Raw genomic sequence first — 21,483 nt, 5'->3', positions numbered from 1 at the left:
TCTCTCACACCGATGTTTCTCTCTCTCTCCCCGCCTTCCACTCTCTCTCTGAAAAACAATGGAAAAAACAGGGTGAGGATTATAAAAAACAACAACAAAGAAACAAACAAAAACCACAAGGAGATATGTAAGGAGATGCTCTGGGAAGATTAACCTGATCTGTGTGAAGGTGCTGCAGGCCGGCATGGGCAGGGAGCACGCAGGGCCATTCTGTTGCGCAGCCGAGATAATAACATGCTGAAGGCAGTGCAGCTTTTCCCAAGCAAGTAGATGCTGTCTTTTGAAACAATAATTGAACGTTGTGGGGTTTTTTGAGACTTTATTTCTAGAAAGGCAAGAGTCCTTTACTTGTTGGTTTAACTTTTCATTTTGAAATAACTTTGAACTTAAAATCTATACGGATAATACAAAGGGAGTCCCCTTATAACCACGGTACACTTGTGAAAACCAGCATTAAACCTCAGTTAACTCAAGCACGGAACTCATCCAAGTTTTGCCAGTCGCCCCACTCAAGTCCTTACCCTGGTCCAGGACCGCACGTTGCCTTTGTCCATTTCCTGTGTCTCTCTCAGTCTGAGGTAGCCCCTCAGCTTTTTGCTTCTGGTTTTTTGTTGTCATTTGTTTGGTTTTGGTCTTTCCTAACCTTGACCGTTTCGCACAGTACAGTCTAGTTATATAGAAGAATGACCCTCAATTTGGAGTTGTCTGATGTTTTCTCATTAATTTCAGGTATGCGCTTTGCTAAATACCATAAAAGTGTCTTTTATCAGTGTATCATCTTAGCAGGCAAATGATGTCAGCTTGTCTCATGATCGATAACTTTTATCACCTTGTTAAGGTGACATCAGCTAGTTTCCACTGAAAAGTTATTTTTTCCTTCTGTTCATTCATATCCTGTGGGGAGACACCATGTGTCTCATTATACTCTATCTATATCCTGCATCTCACACTTTTCCCACAAATTTTGGCATCCATTGATGATCCTTGTCTACATTGTCTGCAACATTTAGTGCTGTTGTGTTTGCTTAATGGTGATCTTCTGTTTTCCTCTTTTTATTGCATTTAGTGATTAGAATTATTCCGTAAGGAAGAGCTGCCCCCCCAAACATTTATTTATTCAATTATTTGTAGCTGTATGTACGCATGGATATTTATTCTATCAGTTATAATGTAATAGTTATTTAGCTGCTCAGATTGTCCCAGATTTGGCTAGTGGGAGCGTCTTCTGTTGGCTGCCGTGGGAAGGGTTCATCTTGGAGTCCAGGCATGACTAGTGGGTTGGTGTTGCTACAAGTCAGGAATTCAGTGGAAAGCAGAGATAAGTAAACTTGGATGTTTCACTGTTGATTCAAGTCTTTAGTGACTTGGTTCCTAAACTTTAAAGGCTTTTCTGTGATGGCATTCACCGAGGAAGCCCACCCTGTTCGCCAACACTACCCTCTTGTTTGTAAACACAGTGAGAAGAAAGGTATTTTCCCAGAGATTGAATGAAATCAAGTTGATCACACCTTGGGGTTTGTTTCTGTTATAGCTGTTGTGTACGTATTTTCCAGACGCTGCAGGTTCTTGCTGATTTATGTCCCTAGGCAGGCAAGGTTGTGAAATATTTACAGGTATTCCTAGAACCCTCTTTGATTTTCTACTTCAGCTTTTAAGTGGGGCAAACATGTTTGTACTAGAAGAGAGTCCCTTAATAACGGGAAGTAAAAATAAAGTTGTACGCTGTGGGTGCCGTCGAAAGGGTACGCGTGCTCTGAGAAGGCGCGGAGGGACTGCGCTGCTCTGCAGACGTGAGGGCATCCTGGCTTAGGGCTGTGCCTGGGCTGGGGCGTGTGGAAAACACACCACACGAACAGGCGCAACGTGGGCTTTGCCGAAACACTGGCCCTTTGTTCTGCACCAGCCACACTTAGAAGCTCAGCCGCAGAGCCCAGTGTTGTTGGTCAAGTGACTTACTCCTGTACTGTGCTGGGAACTCAGCTGGGAGTGTGACAGGCGACGCTTGAGCGGTGCTGCAAGCCTCGTGGCCGAGGTGGGTGATGAGATGTTCAAGTTACCAGTTTCAACCGCTGATTTTGACAGTTTTCTCAAACCTGCGTTAGAACAGCCTGGGGAGACTGGCCAAACCCAGCAGGTGCCGCTCCTAGAGGCTCTAATTCTGTGGGTCTGGGGCGAGACCCAACCGCCTGTTTAGTTTATTTGTTTAGTTCCCCATGTGGCTTAATTCATATCCAGGGTTGAGAACCGCTGGATGTAGTGGATGCTACTTATGACTCCTTCTTGCAGTTAGATGCCCTCGTCTGTCACATTCCTCTTAAGTCACCACATTCTAACTCAGAAGACACATATATGGGGTGGTAGCTAAAGATAGGCTTAAGGCGCAAACTCGGTGAATTGCTTAACCTCTTTAAGTCTGGTTTTGTTATCTGCAAACGGGATTAATAATAGTACCCATCTCACAGTTTTTCAAGGATTAAGTGCTATGTTGCATGTAAAATATTTAGCACAACTTCTAGCACATACTAGAAACTCAAATCCTCACCCGAGGATATGCTTACTGATTTTTGAGCGAGGGGGAGAGAGGGAGAGAGAGAGAAACATTGATGTGAGAGAGAACATCAGTGGGTTACTTTCTGCACTCGCCCTGACCTGCGATGGAACCCACAACCTAGGTATGTGCCCTGACCTGGAATTGAACCCGCAGTCCTTCCGTGTACAGGACAACCAAGTGAGCCACACTGGCCAGGGCAATTATTTATTATTTAATGACATGCAGCATGTTACAGGAGAGTGGTGGCTTTGGAATCCGTCACTTTTGTTTTATTTCTGGCTCTCTTACTTTCTAGCTCTGGGACCTTAAGTAAATTTCTTAATTTCTCTCACCCTCAGGCCTCTTGTCTGTAAAAATATAAATAGGTGGGTACAATTTCTAATACGAGAAGGTGCATAAGACAAGGGAAATGCTCAGTAAGCATTTCTGCCACCTTCCCTTTCATTCTACATGTCATAGAGCAAGAGAAAAATGTAATCTTAAGAACATCGTGGACTTTAATGTGGCCAGGCTACGTTGAGAAGATAGTATTACGAAGGGCCTTTGTGGCTGTGACTGGCCGCTGGGAGCACCTTCCTTGGGGAAATGGTTGTGGGCCTGAATCGTGACCGGAGCCTGCAGGAGGGGAGTCGTGGTGAACTGCCCTGCCCTTCCATTTCACCAGCTGGCTCATGTCTCCAGACTGCACTGTGCTTAACTTGTGATGACCGTGTAATTCTCAAGCCGACACACTGCCTGGGATTCTGTCATTTTAAGCTTGATCAAGCTTTGATTGAGATGTCAGTGTATCCTCGGGCTTAAATAGGACCCACAGACTTAGTATTCTACTGGAGAGCCTACTAGATCACACCTTTTACTGTTTTAGTCCACGATCTCTTAACATGTGTGTCCTGCAGTTACTTACGGAGCTTTTTGGCTTCATAGGATTGTGAGAAATCTAATTATACTTGTTCTACCTTAACATCGTCATATTCTACTTGATCACCCAGAATAGGGACAGGACAGTGGCTGGAGGTGATAGAAAGTTGTGTCATGAACTGAATTCTCAAGTTATCAGTAAGCTTTGTGTTTGTGATAGAGCAGGTCGCACTGCTGTGGGGATTAAACTGGTTCAGCCTTTCTTTTCCCCTTAGGTAGCCCAAGTTCTTTAACTCAGTCCAAGGAGAGTATTAAGACATGTCCTTTAAGAGCTGATAAAAAATGTGCCTTAAGTCTATCGTATAGTTTATCAAGATAATTTTAGTGACTGGAATGAATTTCATCCTTGGTTCAGACCCAGCCTCACAGGCTATTATAGCTTAACTTTAGTGGATACCTAACTAAAAAACCATGAAGGTAATATATGATTGCTAACCAATTATCCTCTTGAGTTATGCTGTTATTTTTTTTCTGGAAGTTCATTTGTGAATATTAAAGGGTTGTAATTTTCTCACACATGTTTAAAATATGAGGTTTGCCTAGAATCGTTTAGGGAATCCTTTGTCATGGTTTATTAAAATGGAAAGAAGAAAAAATAAATTTGAATTACAATCTAATTTTATTTGTATTGTTAGCAGTCTTCTCTCTACGGTGTACGTATGTCTTTCATGAAAGAATCATTGCATCTAACATAAATAATTCTAGGAAATTGGAAATTATCTTGCCTGGGTATTGTGTTTATGAGGTGTGATGGTGAGAGCCATTTAAAACTGGACACCTGCATCGATTCGACCAGCTGTCCAAGATTATAGAGTAAATTGATAGGAAATCGGGATCCAGACAGAGAACTCGTGGGCTTAAAGTGTTCTTTAGACCCCGTGTCTTCTCCTAAGTGATCGCTGCATTAGGGATGGGCAGGCATCTTGCTCCCATGTGTGTCTGTGGAAGTTCCCACAGTGCCTGGAGAGGAGCTCAGGAGGGGCTTCGTGATGCTTGTGAAATGAGTGGAAGTTAGTTTTCGGAGGAGTGATTAGATGAACCCCTTGAATCCTGAGAGAAGTAAAACCAAGGGATTCAAAGGCGGCAAGAGAAGAGCTGAGCGCTTGTGATTAGAGGAAGCACCTTGAAGAGGAGGGGGGGCGCCTTTGCAGGCCCCTCCTGCGGGTGGATGCGGAGGGCATTTGTGAGGTGACTTAGAGCAGGGGGTCTCGGGTTCCTGGAAGCTGGCGCATGCTGCCCCCTGATGAAATTACCCCACAGCCCTTTCCGGTACCTGATTTGAATGAGGAACGGATGGACTGTTCCTCCCTGTTCTTTCCTCAAGTCTTCAGCACTTATTATTCTTTCAACAACTTACATAGAGTGACCTCTAAAAAAAATACATACTTAGGGCAGTTATTTTAAGTTTAACAAATCAGTACTCTACGAAGTTCTACAGAGAGCCCTGTGGCTCGGGAGCTAGGCCGAGTCTGAGCTGCGCCTTGGAGCGTGGATGAAACAAAGCTCAGGCCCAGCTAGGAGAGGGCTTCGCAGCGGTTCCGAGCAGACCCAGGCTTTGTGTCCTGTGAAAGGCAGGCCTTATGCTGCTCTCGGGTCCCCGCGGGCCAGGGGCTTATCTCCCCCTGTTATCTAGTCAGCCTGGAAGAATCCCATCGCTTTATTTACTCACCTTACCAATCTTTTCAAACGAGCCATCCAGGGGGGAAGTTTTTGAGAAGCGGAATTGTGCGAGTGTAAGACTAGTGTTGAAACAGCCAGGTTTAAGTTGGCAGCGCAGAGAAAGGAAGTGGTTTGCTTTCTTTTGTGAAAGGGCCCCTGCCTGGTTCTTTAGAACTTGTTTCTACCTAAACGCTGTCTTTTAAACTGGATCATAGAAAGTATTTGCTTTTCTGAGCGATTCAGGCAATTAGATGAGTAATAAAGATTGTCAGTTCTGGCCTGCCATATTGATATTTAAAAGTCCCTCTGTTGAGGGGAAAAAATTCACTTGTCATGATGATTCATCTTCAAATTATAAATCTGGTGCATATGCAAATTTTAAATTGTTCAGTATTTCAATAAGTGAATACATTGCCAAGGCTGGGATGACAGAAGGCCTAGGAAGAGCCATTTGGGAGTGTGTATAGATAGACCAGAAGGGGTAGGTGGATATTTTGTTTTAATACATGGGAATTAAGAATGGCCCGTGTACCTTATTAATTTCATTTTCTTGGAAGCCACTGCAAATCTTCAGCAGAGCGTAACAATTGGCATTTTTGGATAAAGGGTCTATATATCTATTTTAGTTTAATTAGAAGATAAGTAGGATGGGAGGCATGTGGAGTGGGCAAGAGGCGGAATGGGAATTCTGTCTTACTTTGAATTTTGGTAGAAGGTTCAGATGCTCGAAGCCATGATCGGCAGGGTATGTTTTGTAAATTTAGCAAATTCTAAGAAGTGGAGGCAACAGACTAAAAATTGTGGGACCTGAAAAGCAAGCTTAGGAATAGAGGTGTCAGGAGCTTTTAAAACATGGGTTGAAATCTCAGTCAATGTTAGGTCCTCTGTTCTTTTTCCTATACTACAACGGGAAATAACAATTTTCCACTGTGCTTAAGCATATGCGGGTGATTGTGCTGCCTACTGGATTGTTAGGCTGGAAAAATTAGCTCCTATATTGCTGAGTTGATACAGAGATACAAATATCTACAAGTAAGTGAACAGAAAGATGAACGTTGCTGTGCTGGGTGCCGCGAAAGCAAAGTTGTATAAGCTGCCGATACTGTCTCCAGGAGCTTATGGATTAGCTGGGGCAATGCACCCGCAGCAAGACAGCCGACAGTGAGAGCACCCAGGAGCTGCCGTAGGAACAGCTGAAAACGCAAAGAGCTCCAAAGGCGACAAACCCTGCTGGACTGGGGTGGGTCGGAGGAGCTTCGCCTGGGAGGCTCCTGCACAAACCTGGACTTGAGTCTGGTGGGATTCAGGAACGTATCGGGGAAGACTGAGGGCTTTCTAACAGAGAATGGGGGTGCAGAGGTGGTGTGTGAGTGGCAGATTCTTCTAGTCAGTACACCTTGAAGAGTCAAGAAGCCAGGGAGAAGTGCAAGGCAAAGACATCCCAGTCTTTCTGTAGCACTTAAATTTATACTTTGCAGATTGGGAGTCATTCACATGGTATATTCCTGCCCCGTTGGAGTGAATGTTGACCAGGTATTTACACCGAGTGAGAGTAAAAACGTTAGTGTTCTGTGACTTGAGATTTAAGCTCATCTCTTGGCATGGACAACTACTGGGACTTCTGCTGTTGTGTAAATTGTACTCTTATGGTACAGTGATTTCTATTTGGTTCTAATTCCTCCCCCCCTTTTCTTTTAAAATAGGCTCTCCCGAGAAGAATTTCCAATCCATACCTGGAACATACTTCTTCCCAGGTATGACTCTTTTCTCTCTTACTGTATTTTCTGAAATAGCGATTCACAGATCCTGATGTTAAAATTCTCTAGTTATAGCTGTCCCCTTTGCTCCTTCACCTGGGGATGACACAGCCAAAGTGAAATGAGATGTCCTGATCATTGTGTCATATTCAAGATGTTCACTAGATAGAAAGGACCCTCTTCCAAGTCCTTCACATGAATACATTATCAGTGTAGCAGAGTTAATCCATCATATAAATATTTTCAATTTCCTGTATAGAAACACTGTATTTTTTTAAATAGTGGATATTTTACACTGAAAACCGGCAAGGGGATTATTTATATTTATATTTACATTTACATTTATATTTATCTAATACTAGAATATCACTGTATGCTAACTGGTGAGAAATGATGAGGATGCCTTCTTTACCGTGTTGTGTTAAAGAATCAGGCAACAAAGAGTTGCCTTTTTAAAACAGCAGGAGATCATGAGCTTTGTGAGGACAGGGCCCTTTTTGGCCTCGTTCCATTATTGTATCCCCAGCATCTAGACTGAGGCCTGATACCTAATGTTGCTCATTAACTGTTTTTCCGAATGACTGAGTGACTGCATATTGGTATCACGTCAGGCCTAGTCAAGTGTCAGCTGACTTATGCGTCTCTTAGGGCCATAGTTTCTGCTTTCTAGCTTGTTCATAGTTTTGTTAAGTTTAACACGTTAAAAATAAATCATTCCCTGTCCTCACTTTCTCATAAAGTTGTGTTTAGAAGGTGATAACAGAAAAATTAAAGAAGTATAAGGATGAAGTTGAATCCTTCCCTGTCAAGTTATAATCAACATATTATCCATTTGTTTGCTTGGAGAGAAGATATATATTTTATAGGGGCAAAATTTTGTAGGTGCAAAAAGAGTTCACCAAGAAACGAGTGAACAGATATGAACACATACCCCCTATATCGATTCACTCTCGTGAGCCTTTACGTATGAAGACAGTTCATTGTCATTTAGCTCCTTTGCCTGTGCAGCGCAGTGCACTTGCGAGGGAGGTGCCAGCTATGGATAAAGGAGGTCGTATTAGGGGACATAAACCTCTCTGGATCTAAGGAATACCTTCCTCCTCCAAGACTCAGAGACTCAGAGGGGCAAATAAGAAGATTAAAAAACGAAGTTAAATGAAATTTTTATCTGCTAGATGGAATCGCGAAGTAGATGAAACCAGGATTCTTGGAATTAACTCTGAACTCTCAGCAGCTGAACAAAGCTTAAAAGCTAACCAGGCAGAAGCCTGGTATCAAACTGTGTCATGGTGCAAGATGTTCACCAGAGAGGGAAAAGTCAGTTTCCCATCTCCCTGGACCTTTATATGGATGTGTTACGAATATGGCAGAGTTAATGCATAATAAAAATATTCTTTGATTTGCCAGATTGATAGAAACACTATGTATTTAAAACCAGTGGATATTTTACACTAAAAACTTGTGTAAAAAAGATTACTTATAATTATGGTTAAAGCAGTTTAGCATATGGAAAATAGCTATTATAGCTTTAGAGCATAAATGAACCAATAGTAAAAGTAAAATAAAATAGGTAATTGTGTTTGTAGCTACATAAGTGTCTTCAGCTTATGGATTTGGTCATGTTTTTTTATATTTAGTAGTCTCACAAATTACTGCATGATTTTTCTAAACTTATAGCAAATGTTTGCTTTTTCCATTTAGATTTATGGGGAGAATTCCTCTTGTGCAGGAAGAGCATTGAGGAATATTATCATCGTTCAGGCAGCTGACCTGATAAAGGACAGAGTGAACCTCAAGGGATTTTACAGGTAACACAGTTTTCTAACACCCTGTCATAAATTCTCCTTGTGAAAAAAAAATGTGTTAAAATCTTAACCTTGATCACGGAGAGACAGGCTGTATCAGTAGCAGGAGGGGTTGATCAGTTTGTCTGAAGTGTCCTTTTGGGTTAGTGGTGGTGACTTATCTCCTCTTTAAACATAGCTAAGTGTTTGTTGACAGTTGGACTCCTGGTTCTGAAGCTAGGGTCTGGCACCCCCTGGTGTGGATGGGTTCCTGAGAGAGCCTCTGCTTTCTCTGAGATGGGACATTTTATAATAATTTTATTGGGCATGTGCTGCACTGGGACACCCATAAATAGGGGTTCCCCCTTCAGGGACCTTAGGAGACTATGAGAGGATTCTCTGGAGGGCCATGGACTGAGAGAGCTCGTGCTCAGCTGGCGAGGTGAGGGTGAGCATCCTTCTTGGGTGCTAGGAAGAGGGGGAAGGGTAGGTTGGCCTAGGATGGCATTTCTCTGCCTTGGTTGGTGGATAAGGGCAGAGGCATTGGAGTAAGTGGGCGGGTTGGTGGCCAGCTTTAAAGTACAGCTGGGCCAAGAGAGTGGTCACTCAGAAGGTTTGGAGCACATGGTTTCATTTTCTGGAGTTTAAAGAAAAAGCAAAAGTTTTAAAAATTATTTTCCCATATTTTTATTATTTTTACTTTTAAGTAAAGGTATTAAACCACACCAAGCAACACCAAAATAAAACTACAAAGAGAAAAGAAAGAGAAAAAGCGGCTATCATTCATTACCATTATTCCTTCTTACGGAAATGAGATTATAATACTATAAAGCACAGGAAGAATACTTAGGATAAGTAACAGCAACAAAAAGTAGGAAGGATTTCCAGAATAAAAGGTTGTTTCTTTAACTAAACTTAGACATGTCTGATTTTTTTTTCTTTTTTTTTAAGCAAAAACTGTATTTGCTTGTGAGCAAGTTCACAGGATTCTTTTTTTTTAATTTTCTTTTTTATTGATTGATTTGAGAGAGAGAGAGGGAGAGAGAGACATTGATTTGTTGTTCCACTGATTTATGCATTCGTTGGTTGATTCTTATATGTGCCCTGACCGGGGATTGAACCCGCAACCTTGGCGTATCAGGACAACACTCCAGCCAACTGATCTACCCAGCCAGGGCTCCTAGGATGCGTTTGAGCTACCACATAAGGCCGTGTGTAATGCCTGCCATTGTTCTCTTTTGCTTCTTTATGTGATCTCTATGGATATAGATTGAAAAAAGAATTAGATGTACATTACTTGGGTTCATGGAAAAGTTAGAACATACTGATGGGAACAGAATGGGGGGAGAGCATGTGTTTTGCTATTTCACATTCCCAATGGTCAGGCCAGAACCTCCTTTGTTTAAAATCTAAGGACTGATTCATGTTGTGGGTATAAAGACAAAGTGCTAATGTGATGGCCCAGAACAGATCACTTTCATTCGTCGGATGGGGAATTAACGTAACGTGTTCCCCGTGTACCACATGAGAATTACCTTCAAAACTGAGCTCTGAACACTGTCACCGCATTTATATCAAGATTAAGTTATGTCCGCACTACCGTGAATTTATTGCTAAAAATGTAACCAGAGGCAGAAGGAAGCTGAGAGATGTTCAACTGAGATTGTTTAAATGATGTTTTGTTATCACGTCGGCCTTGTGGCCGATCCCCTGTAGCGCAGTGGTCCTGTCCCACCCAGCCCACTGCTATGGTTAGAGCCACAGGCCCTTGGGGCAGTTTCTGGATTCAGCTCGAGACTGAAAACACACCAGGAGGGAGAACTCTCTCGGTAGTCAGATCGCCCCTTTCAACCACGTCCGTTGGGTTTCCTCCTCACTGCTCTCCCCTGAATCCTGGGGATTTAGGTATTTTAACTGGACTGTGGCGGGCCTGCTCGGAAGCCAGGGGCGGATGAGTTCAATGCCGAGGCAGCTCACCTCATTATTATTTTTTAACTTTTTAATATATCTTTATTGATTTCAGAGAGAAGGAAGGAGAGAGAGAGAGAGATAGAAATGTCAATGATGAGAGTCATTGATCGGCTGCCTCCTGCAGGCCCCCGCCTGGGGATCAAGCCCGCAACCTGGGCATGTTCCCTGACCGGGAATCGAACCCCGATCGCCTGGATCTTAGGTCGATGCTCGACTGCTGAGCCACGCCTGGCCGGGCAGCTCACCTCAGCCCTGCCCCCCAAACAGGGAGGCCCCCACCCGGCGACAAGGTAGACTTTGTGGTCGCCAGCATCGCGGGGAGCCGGCTAGGACTGAGGACTCTGGTCGCAGCCGGCCACCCTGCCTGGGAGCCCGCAGGGTAACAGGCTCTCCGGGTAACGCCTGACCACGATTTTGAGGAGCCCCTGCTGAGACATTTCGCCCCCACCTGCGAACAAGCATGCACACGTCCGTCGAGCCCCCTTGTGCAGTGCAGCGGTTTAGTTTATTGAGTAAATGTTCCGTTGCGTTCTCTCATACTCCGCAGCGGAGGCCAAGGAGCTGCATTTTCTGAAGATGATTAAAAACGATACAGTGTTTCCGCCATGTGACGACTGTGCTACGAGCAATTAGTGCGAAGATGCGGCTAATTGACAGAGGTGCTGAGGCATTAATTAACACTTGGAGCCTTTAACATGAAAGGTGTCCTGTGAATTAGAAATTAATATTGGTCTAATTGCCTGTTTTGTTGTGATCTGTTTTCTCCTTTTGTTTAAAAAACACATCCATTTATTTGACTGTTAATCTTTTTCACGTCTTAATGCTAACCTGCAATTAAACACGTCTGATGTGGCCTTAATTGCCTTTGAGCATCTTACAAACAGTGACGCTGGACCAAAAAAAGTGATGCGTTATCAAAAGCCGGAATGTTTGATCAAATCTCTCAGCAGAAAAACTTACTACTTTATTTTTTTCTTTACCTTGGAAAATGTAGCACCACATGGCATTTCTTCATATTGTTGGTTACTGTGTGATTTCTAGGCATTTGTGCCTATGCCAATCACAAGAGATAGGCCGTATTTTTCTGTTTTAGGAATACAAATAAAGTATTCCTAAGTCTTTGACATCTTTCGGTCCTTAAATACCAAATACAGAATGAACATGGCCATTTACACGATACATCATTTTAAAAAAACATTTTGGTGACAGTTTCTCATAAGGGAGAATGGTGTTCAATGAAATTTCTGCAAATGAAAATTCATATTTCAGCAAGTTTTCTTCTTTTGGTTTTTCATCCCGGGCTCATGAAGAGGGAAAAGTAGGCATGAAGATACTTCTTGTAATGCCAAGATTGGGACATTCTTTGAATATAGTTGTATATTTTAAGACAGATTACAGAGAATATTTTGTGTGTGTGGTTAGTGGAATCCTTTGCGCACATCTGGATTTATGGGCTTTATGATCTAGGTTGCTTAGCTAGATTGTTTAGATTATATTAAATTTAAAAGATTCACAGTCAAATTTATTGTTCTTTGAGACAGACTGTAGGATTTAAAAGTAGCAAACAAAATTTTATACCACGCACTGTGGTCCCAACTCTGTCTAACCTTCTTGGAATTATTTTGTTCTTATTAAAGAAACTAGATAAGCCCTGGTCGGTGTGGCTCAGTTGGTTGAATACTGGAAGGTTGCTGGTTCGATTCCCCATCAGAGCACATGCCCGGGTTGCCTCCTTGATGCCCAGTAGGGGGCGTGCAGGAGGCAGTCAATCGATGTTTCTCTCCCCTTCTCTCTTCCCCTCTCTCTAAAATCAATTTTTAAAAAATTTTGTTAAGAGACTAGATAAAAATCTACAAGTGGTTGAACCAAAGTTTATCACCACCAACTTGAGGTACTTGTCTTACCAAGGCAGAAACATTTTCTTTCTATAAAGGACTGCCAAATTTATTTTTTCATTTATTCAAAGTTATGCATTTTGAGAACTTACTGTGCACCTGGACTGTCCTAGTTGTTGGAGTTTAATAGTGAGTTATGCATTGTCCTTGTTCTCCTGAAAATTATTCTTAAGTGAGGAAAGCAGATACTATTCATTCAGAAAGACGCATAATTATTAAATGGTAGGTGACTTGAGGAAAAAGTAGAAGAGGGTTTGATTCCAACTTTCTCTAAGGAAGTGATATTTGAGCTGAAATCTGAAAGATGAATGAGTGAAAGGTACATGGCATTTAATTTTGAGTCACTTGTTTAAAAAAGCAAGCACACGAGAGGGATGGTATTAAATATCAATTTTTTGGCCAATGAATGGAGACGGTGTCTTATGTGAGTGGCTTTCTTTTTGTCCAGGAGAAGCTGTGTTGGGTCAGAACTGGTGGACTGGCTGCTGGAACACTGTCCTTTCGTCCAGTGCAGATCCATGGCCATCGGGGTCTGGCAGCTCCTACTGGACATGGGGATTATGTCATCAGGTAAGTAGTACCTGCTTTTGAAGGCACGGAGTCCTTCAAAAATTGTATTAAGCTACCAGACCAAAATGCACTTGATTTTCTAGAGGATGCTACAATCTGAATGGAAATTGTTTTTTGCAGGTAAATTCTGCATTCGCTCTTATAAATAAAAGTGACAGGTCATCGTTTGATTTTTATTTCTCTCTCACCATTTGTAAAAATAATTAGGTACCTGCTGGTTCATAGACTTCTACTTATACAGATCTTTTGCTTACCCACTCCCTTCTCTACTCAAAATGCTGCTCACAATTTTTTTAAAAATCAGTGACGTCTTTAGTTGCCCTAAATGTGTGATTTATCTTGCTGTACTTAGAATTATCATCAGGAACTGATTTTATGAGTGGAATGTGTATGCCATTTTGATTGACTAAGTAATCATGAACAGTTAGAGATACAACCTATAAAAATTAGCTGTTTAAACAGAAGAACAAATTGATGTTAATTAGAAACTAAAAAGATGGTAGATATCTCTTTTCTTAGCTGAGCCCAGGGAATTGAAGGAGAGGAGTAAAGCAATTTGATTTTTTATTTAGCTCTATCACACAGGTGCTGGTGGGTCACTGGGAAGCCCTTTTTTCCCTGTAGGTAATAAATATTGAGGGCCACAGAGCATAGTAAGGTCAGAAAGGCATACCCAGGTCCCATTGTGAAAGAGTCGTGCAGATGGGGACGTGGGTATAATCTTAGTGAGTTAATAATACCTGGCACCTGATGCTCTTATTTACAAAATCAGTTAGGTACCTTTGAGCAATGTTATCAGCTTGCTTGCAAGGTTCAACAAAACATTTTGTGTTAATATTTTTTGGAAAAGTCTCCAGTTCTGATTCCTTTAAAATGGTGTTTACTAACCTTGGCAGCATTGGCATTTTGGGTTAGATAGTTCTTCGTTGAAGGGGGCTGTCCTGTACTTTATAGAATGTGTAGTAGCATCTCTTTCTTCCACCCACCAGATGCCGATAGCACCTCCTAGCTGCGACAACCAAAAATATCTCCAGACATTGCCAGATGTTCCCAGTGGGGGGCGGGGGACACACAGTCACCCTGGTTGAGAACCACTGATCTAACACTCGCCACCATGTTGTGTTTGGGTACCGCTAAAGTAATTACATGTATTAGCTTGCTTTGGGACACTGAAGAAATTTCTCCCCACTGTCTTTGAATTACTGTAGATTTCAACTGTCCCTAAAGCAGAAAAATGATAAAATGTATGTGAAGATGCTGGTCAAACCTTCAAGTACTAAAAATAGATTGGCCAGTATATACTTTTTAATTCACTGGGATTGTGAACACGAATGGACTTAGAATTATAATTATTGTCTTACCTCTGGTGAATAATAATCAGTAGTGCTTTCAGTTTAGTATTTGGCTTATGACTCTCTAAATAATATACTCTGAAAGACTGATCCCCACACCTTTTGTCTTTCCAACAGTGGACCAGCATCTGTACTTTCAGGATACCTATGTTTTCTACCAGTTCTCATCTGACGAGTGTAGCTACTTGTACTGTGAATTTGAACGAGAAGAGGAGTGGCAGAATGGGGTGAAGCAGTTACTGCAGCTGGTGCCTCTCATTCGCACCAGGGCTGGCATCTGCGACCTGTAAGTAGATGCTGTTTTGTTCTGTTGTTAAATTGTTCTCACTTTAAGAACGTTTCCTGGGTCTCAGCACCGAGCTTTGCTCTTTAAGATTACCATCTCCTTTAAAAGGTAGTGGTTCAAGTCCCATTTCTCAGATGCAAGTTCAGAGAGGTAAAATAAATCGCTTAAAATTAAATCAGCTATTATTTAATAATAATAATAAAATTAGAACTAGTATTCAGATCCCAGAAGTCCATGCCTTGCCAGCCACGCCATCCTGAGCCTAATTTAATTATTGCTCTATGCGTAGATGATTTAAATTAGGAATAAACATGATTTGGCTTGAGTTGAGAATAAAATAATAACTCATATTTCATTCACTACCCAAATTGTGACTTTCCTAAGAAAGAGCTCAACAGATGTTTCGGAAAATAATCTAGAAGCAACGTTTGGCAAATTAAAATATGTGGGTCATAATCACATGAAGATATTGAATTACTGCCCTGGCCGGTGTGGCTCAGTTGGATGAGCATCGTCCCTTACGCTGAGAGGTCACCAGTTTGATCCCCGGTCAGGGCACATGCTGAGGTTGCAGGCTCGAGGTTGCCGATTGATGTTTCACTCTCTCTCTCACTTCTCTCTCTAAAAAATCAATAAAAACATATTTTTTAAAAAAATACTGAATCACTATATGATTAAAATGAATTAAAATGAACTCATTAGAGAAGGTTTGGGGAAAAGGACTTGTCGTGATATGGTGACTCTGACATGCCTTTGTTTATCCACACCATTGACGACAAGCTTACTTCAGTTAGTGCATTGCAGATTAAAATTCTCAGTTAATAACTTTTACATATTTAGTTTTCAGAATCCATTCCCATACTATTGACTCTTTCAGTTAGCAGGGCAAGTAGTGTTCTCCTCATGTCATGGGTAAGAATGTAGGTTCAGGGAGCAACACCTACGACCATAACAAAGATAAGTCACACTTGTTAAAAAATGACAATACTGAACAGTTAATACAGACTTTTAGAAGAATAAGTGTCAGAATACTAATGAGGCACTGTGCTAATGGCAAGTGGGATTGCACAGAACACATTTTATATCAGGAACTATGCTAAATGCTCTGTATTCATTATTTCACCCTCAGATGAATCCCATAAGACAGTTACTACCACTTTTCCCATTTCCTAAGTGAGGAAACTGAAATGCAGAAGTCAGGTAACCTGCCCAGGGTCGCCCAGGCGGTGAGGGAGAGGTTAGGGCTTGAATGCTTGCCAGCCTCGCTCTAACGCCCCTGCTTTCAACACCTGCTCCAGGTTCCTAGGCGTTACGGGGGTCATTCTAGCTTCCCTTTCGGAGATGTTATTAATGGAAGCTGTAAAAATGTTGGACTGACTCTGAAGTGGTTAGGAATCCGCCACCACTGTTTACAGAGGACCTTGCAATGGTAAAGCAACGTTCAAATGTAATTCCCCACTCAGCTGACTAAGTACAAAAAATGTTCTGTAGTGTAATATGCTTTCAACATGGGTCAGACGTTTCCTGAGAAAAGCCAAGGAGCATTTCCATAAACTCGAACAAGCTTTCCAAGAAGGGGTGGCATGCTTGTTTCAGCTAGGGGTGGCCGTGACTTGCTTTGGCTCTGGCAGACTTGAGCAGCTCTTAACCAGCTCCTGTCCCGAGCGCAAGATGGAACCTGTGCATTGCCACGGGCATACCTAGGTGAACGGTGGCACAGGGGAACTGAACCAACTCGCAAGCTGTCCTTGCGCTATAGCTCCAGGCCTTTCTGCTCCCCTTAGAGAGCAGATTGGAATGCCAGTGAGTGCATCAGCTTGGCTACAGGAAAGCCCTAGGTCTGCTCTAAGTTCTGAAAATGAAAATGTTTTAAATATTTGGGTCTTCATATTTATTCCAGATTACTTCCTGTCTTTTGTCCCACTGGTCACTGAACGCAAACGTTATGCCTCTAGAGTTGAGAATCACTGTAGCATGCCTTGTCTGTCAGCAAAATTTTTAGGTTGGTGTAAACATGCGCATTTGGGAGTAGCAATTCCTTTGGTCACTGGGGAGCCATGGATCTGTCTGTCCCACACTGTAAGTACTAACTGTAAAAAGACGAAATTACTGAACCACTGCATGTCTCTTTGGGAGAGAGAGGACATCTATGTTTTCTATAGTAGAGCTGTGAGCAAAATTCTAAGCTATGGTAGAGTGTTTTTAGCCAAATTTTGGAAAGCCAAGGTTTAGGTTATCCAGACTTAGCATAAACTATAGTCAGAAAAAAAAGGTGGCGGGGGACATTGTCCCCTTTCAGTCGTCACAGCCCTTCCTGTGGCTCGATGCATACGATCCTGTCATAACTCTGCTCTCACCAGGCGATCTCCCTTCATCCCACCCAGTCTCACACCCACTTACTCCCTGGTGCCCATAGGGTGCTCTTCTCTCTTCTCCGCCTCTTTCCTGTCGAGTCAAGTTCTACCCACCCCTCAAGGGGGAGCCCAAGTCCTACTTTGACGGCAAAACTTCCATGCTGTCTCCAGTCCATGTCTGTCTTTCTTTTAATAACTTACTGTTCTTGCTGTTTGTATCAAAGATGTGCCCCCATTTTTCTGTCATTCTTAGTCCTGTCTCTTCTGCTGTGTCACCCATTACCTTTTATCCCTTCCACTCAAATGCCCTCTAACGTCTGCTTGATTCATTAATTTAAGTGGATCACTCATGAACTGAAAACCCAGTCTTGTGGTCCTTTTAATAAGCTTTTTGATATTTGAAGGCTATTAGGTCTGCCTGTGCAGTTCTCCATTAGGCCTCTCTAATTTGCTGTCTTCTCTTTAAATCTCTTTAAAACTATGGGAGGAAACCACTTAATGTCTCTGTGAAAACACAACCTATTCAGTACAAAGGCATTTTGTAAAAAGAAAAGTGGATTTTTTTTTTTCCACTTTAAAGAAATGTTTAAAGCAGGAAGGAAAGTGGAGCTGCTGCAGGTTTCTAGACTAATGTAAGGCAACCAAATTCCTCTTCTATACAAAATAACTTTCATATCCAAACTGAGTAGATAATTTGAAAGGAGGGAGTGAGTCGGCTGTCAAGGGTATTATCTCTTGGGGGGAAAAAAATATCAGACACGGTACCTCGTTCGAACTGAAAGCCAATCAGGTAACCAGGCTGAATGCACTTTATTCCAGGCCCTGTTTTTAATGGGGGGGGGGTAGGAACAATGAGGGGAGAGGCGGCCCAGTAATCCCTTCAGGACTAATGGACGTTTCTCTCCAGCACTGCGACTCCTCAGAGAATTTAGGCTGCAGGGAGGCTTCGCCATTTCAACTCAGCCGCCGGGATCGGTAGGCGTGGGGGCTCCGAACAGCCGAGCCTGGGAACCGTGAATCCATGAAACTGAGTTCTTCCAGTTACAGGGCAGTGAACAGTTGTGCCGTCTTCAGACGAGCTGCAGAGGGCTGCTGAAGTTAAACTCGCGCCACTCGCGCGTGCGGCGTCTTGGTTTCCTCCCAGCCGTCTGTTGTTCGCTCCCGCGTAGGCCTGCCTCCTGCCGGGCAGCCAGAAGGAGGGGGGAGAAGCCCCATATTTTTAGTCGACTCCAGTAAAGTCATTCGAATCGAGCAAGTTTAAAAGTCCCTTTAGTTAGCCGTTCGGCGTATCTCGGAGAAAAGGCTGCCTCTCTGCACCGCCTCCCTGCTCCTCAGCAGGACAGCCGGGGGGATTGGTGAGTGGCGTGGGCCCTGGCCCCTGGCAGAGGCTTCCCTGGCAGGGGGGACCTTCCCCATCCTCTCCGGTGCTGCCTCGTGGGTGGGCAGCTGGATCCCTAGTGACCCCTGGTGTGACCCTGGGGTACCCTGCTGTTGAGCCTGGGGCTGGTGTCAGTTGGGTCTTTCTCTCCTGGCTCGATCAGTGCCTGGGGGCCCTGCCTGGCGGGTCTGCCCTCCTGGGTGCCCGCTGGCATTGCTCATGCTCCTGAGGGTCTGGCTGTGGCTCCCACAGACGTCTCATCCAGCCACGTGACCTCTGCTGAAACAGCTCCCTCTCACTCGTCCCGGCCTGACTTTCCCTGATTCTACCTGATTCTTTAAATCCATACCCGTTCACTGTTGCTACTGTGGTTAGCAGTGCGCTTCGGCGGCTGGTTTGCTAACGTTCAGGTTCCTCACTGACCAACTCCAGGGAACGCTCCATCCAGGGGGTTAAGATGATATCTTAGCATTCAGGGTTCCACGCTCCAGACAGAGGGGAGAGGGCACCCGAGGCAGAGGGAACAGTGTGTGGAATGACGGTGGGAAGACTGGTGGCCCGTTGAGGCAGTGAAGGCAGCTTGGTGTGACCAGAGCAGTGGGTCGTACCCGGCAGGGCTCAGCTTTGAGAGGGGCGGGAGCAAGGCTCAGATTGATCTCAGGGCTCTGCAAGTCCACAGGGAGGGAAGCCAGGCATTGTCTTCACGCTGAATAGAGAGAATGACTTCACTGTGTCGAGATACTGTTGCTTGAATTCACAGCAACATTTTGTCATTTATCTGCTCAACCTGCATGTAGAGATTATGGGTCTGTGATCTGTTTCTGTATGAAAGGAGTCCCCCTACTTAAAAAAGAACTGACTCAGTCGTTCTGCCTAAGCTACCCGGGCAGTGACAATAATGAAAACAATAATAACAGTAATAGCTAACACTTACATAGCACTTGCTACGTGCCAGGCACTGCTCTGAGCATTATTACGTGTAATGACTAATGTAATGCAACTGTTTGACGTTACTGTTGTTCTGGCTTTTTAGATGAGGGAACTGACGCAAGGCAGGTTTCCTAACTTGTCAAAGGGACAGGCTTCTGTACTCAGCAGCAGTCATGTGAATTGAAGGTTGAGTTGGAAATGACCTCTGTCAGTGGTACGTAACCGTGATGCTTTTAAGAAATAAAGAGGTATAATGTGAGACCTACTGAATCAGGACTGGGAGAGGGAATGACACACGGATATCAGTGTTTTCTGTAACGTTCTAACGGTGAGGCTAATGCAGACCAATGTTGAGAACGACTGTTTTATGAGTCGCCCTTACAGAAAGAGCTCTGTTAAATGACAGGAAATGTGAGTGCTAATTAAATCAAAGTCTCAAAATACTATGTAAAGAAGCCAGATTAATATTATAATGTAGAAAAGATTTTATCGAGCATGGTGCCTATCGCCACTTGGCTGACACTTCTGAAAATTCCATAAATTTAGCTCTCTAAGCATTTATATCTGGAAGATACTTCCTAGGTAATTGCATTTGCTCCTCTTGATTCTTAGGTGAGGAAAAGGGGCAGAGAGCAGAGGGTCTGGGAAAAGACAACCACTTGTCACTGACACTCTACTAAGTGACTTAATAGGCATTTACTGATTATTGGGTTTGTGTACTTTGCTCTGCTCCGTGAAGGATATCACAATATATAGATAATGTAAGGCCTTTTGTGAGGCCAGCATTATTATGACAAAGTTCAGAAAAAGGAAACAGACCAATATAACTGAATATAAACACAAAAATCTTTCTCAACTGATATTAGTAAATGGAACTGAGCAATGTATAAAAATGATAATGCATGATATGAAAAAGGGAGTTTATTCCAGGAATAAGAAGATGGTTTAGCATTCAAAAATCAGTGTAGGCCGGCCTGGCTCAGTGGTTGAGCATCAACCTATAATCCAGGAGATCGCTATTCGATTCCCGGTCAGGGCACATGCCGGGGTTGCGGGCTCGATCCCCAGCAGGGGGTGTGCAGGAGGCAGTCGATCAATGACTCTCTCATCATTGATGTTTCTCTCTCTCTCTCTCCCTCTCCCTCCCTCTCTCTGAAATCAATAAAGGCATATATTTCTTTAAAAAATCAATGTAGCGCGGCCGGGCGTGGCTCAGTGGTTAAGCATTGACCTAGGATCCAGGCGATCAGGGTTCGATTCCTGGTCAGGGCACATGCCCGGGTTGCGGGCTGCAGCCGATCAATGACCCTCTCATCATTGATGTTTCTAGCTTTCTCTCTCCCTCTCCTTTCCTCTCTCTGAAATCAATAAAGATATATAAAATAAATAAATAAATAATCAATGTAATTAACCATGTTTACAGTCTAAAAAAAAAACCTTATATGGTAAACTCCATAGATGCAGGTAAAGTTTTTGAGAAAATTTAATATTCATTCATGATAAAAAAATTCTCAGATAATTAGGAGTATACGGCAACTTCCTCAATCTGATAAAAATCTGTAGTTTACATCATACTTAGTGGAAAGAGTTCAGTCTTTCACTATTAAGACCGGGAACAAGGTGACTACGTCTCTTCTCATCACTTCTCTTCCACACTAGTCAGTGCAATAAGCAAGAAAAAGAACTACAAGGCATACAGATGACTTGTCTGTCTTTGCAGATGACGTAATTACATACATAGAAAATCCCCAAGAGTCCACAAAACACTAGAATTAATAAGTGGGCTTAGCACGGTCACAGGATACAAGGTCAATATATAAAATTCAATTATATTTCTATGTATTAGGACAAAAAGCCCAGGGTGAGTTACTTAGGTATAAATGTTAGAAAGCGTGTGCAACAGCTATGTGCCAAATACTTGAAAAGATCAAATAAGACAAAAGATCAAATGAAAGATCAAATAAGTCAAGTAAGCGAAGAATGTACCCACGTTCGTGGATTGGAAGACTCAATATTGTTAAGGTGTTAATTCTTCCCAAACTGACCTGTCTTTTCGATGCCAGTTGTCTCCTGATCTG

At 42.9% G+C, this 21,483-nt stretch overlaps 1 protein-coding gene across 2 annotated transcripts in view; it reads left to right on the top strand.

The window, feature by feature from the left end:
• RAPGEF5 (Rap guanine nucleotide exchange factor 5) overlaps positions 1–21,483 on the top strand; it is a 190,289-nt gene that overhangs the window by 29,588 nt on the left and 139,218 nt on the right. For both annotated transcript variants that reach the window (XM_087821202.1, XM_087821201.1), the window contains exons 2-5: positions 6,832–6,882; positions 8,587–8,693; positions 12,984–13,105; positions 14,575–14,743. In XM_087821202.1, the coding sequence (XP_087677328.1) occupies positions 6,832–6,882; positions 8,587–8,693; positions 12,984–13,105; positions 14,575–14,743 (449 nt within the window). The remainder of the gene's footprint in view (positions 1–6,831; positions 6,883–8,586; positions 8,694–12,983; positions 13,106–14,574; positions 14,744–21,483) is intronic.

Source organism: Miniopterus natalensis, chromosome 10, assembly GCF_054644295.1.
Source record: "Miniopterus natalensis isolate mMinNat1 chromosome 10, mMinNat1.hap1, whole genome shotgun sequence".
Taxonomy (NCBI): Eukaryota; Metazoa; Chordata; class Mammalia; order Chiroptera; family Miniopteridae; genus Miniopterus; species Miniopterus natalensis.
The sequence above is the reverse complement of the archived record's forward strand: the minus strand, read 5'-3'. Positions and strand labels throughout refer to the sequence as shown.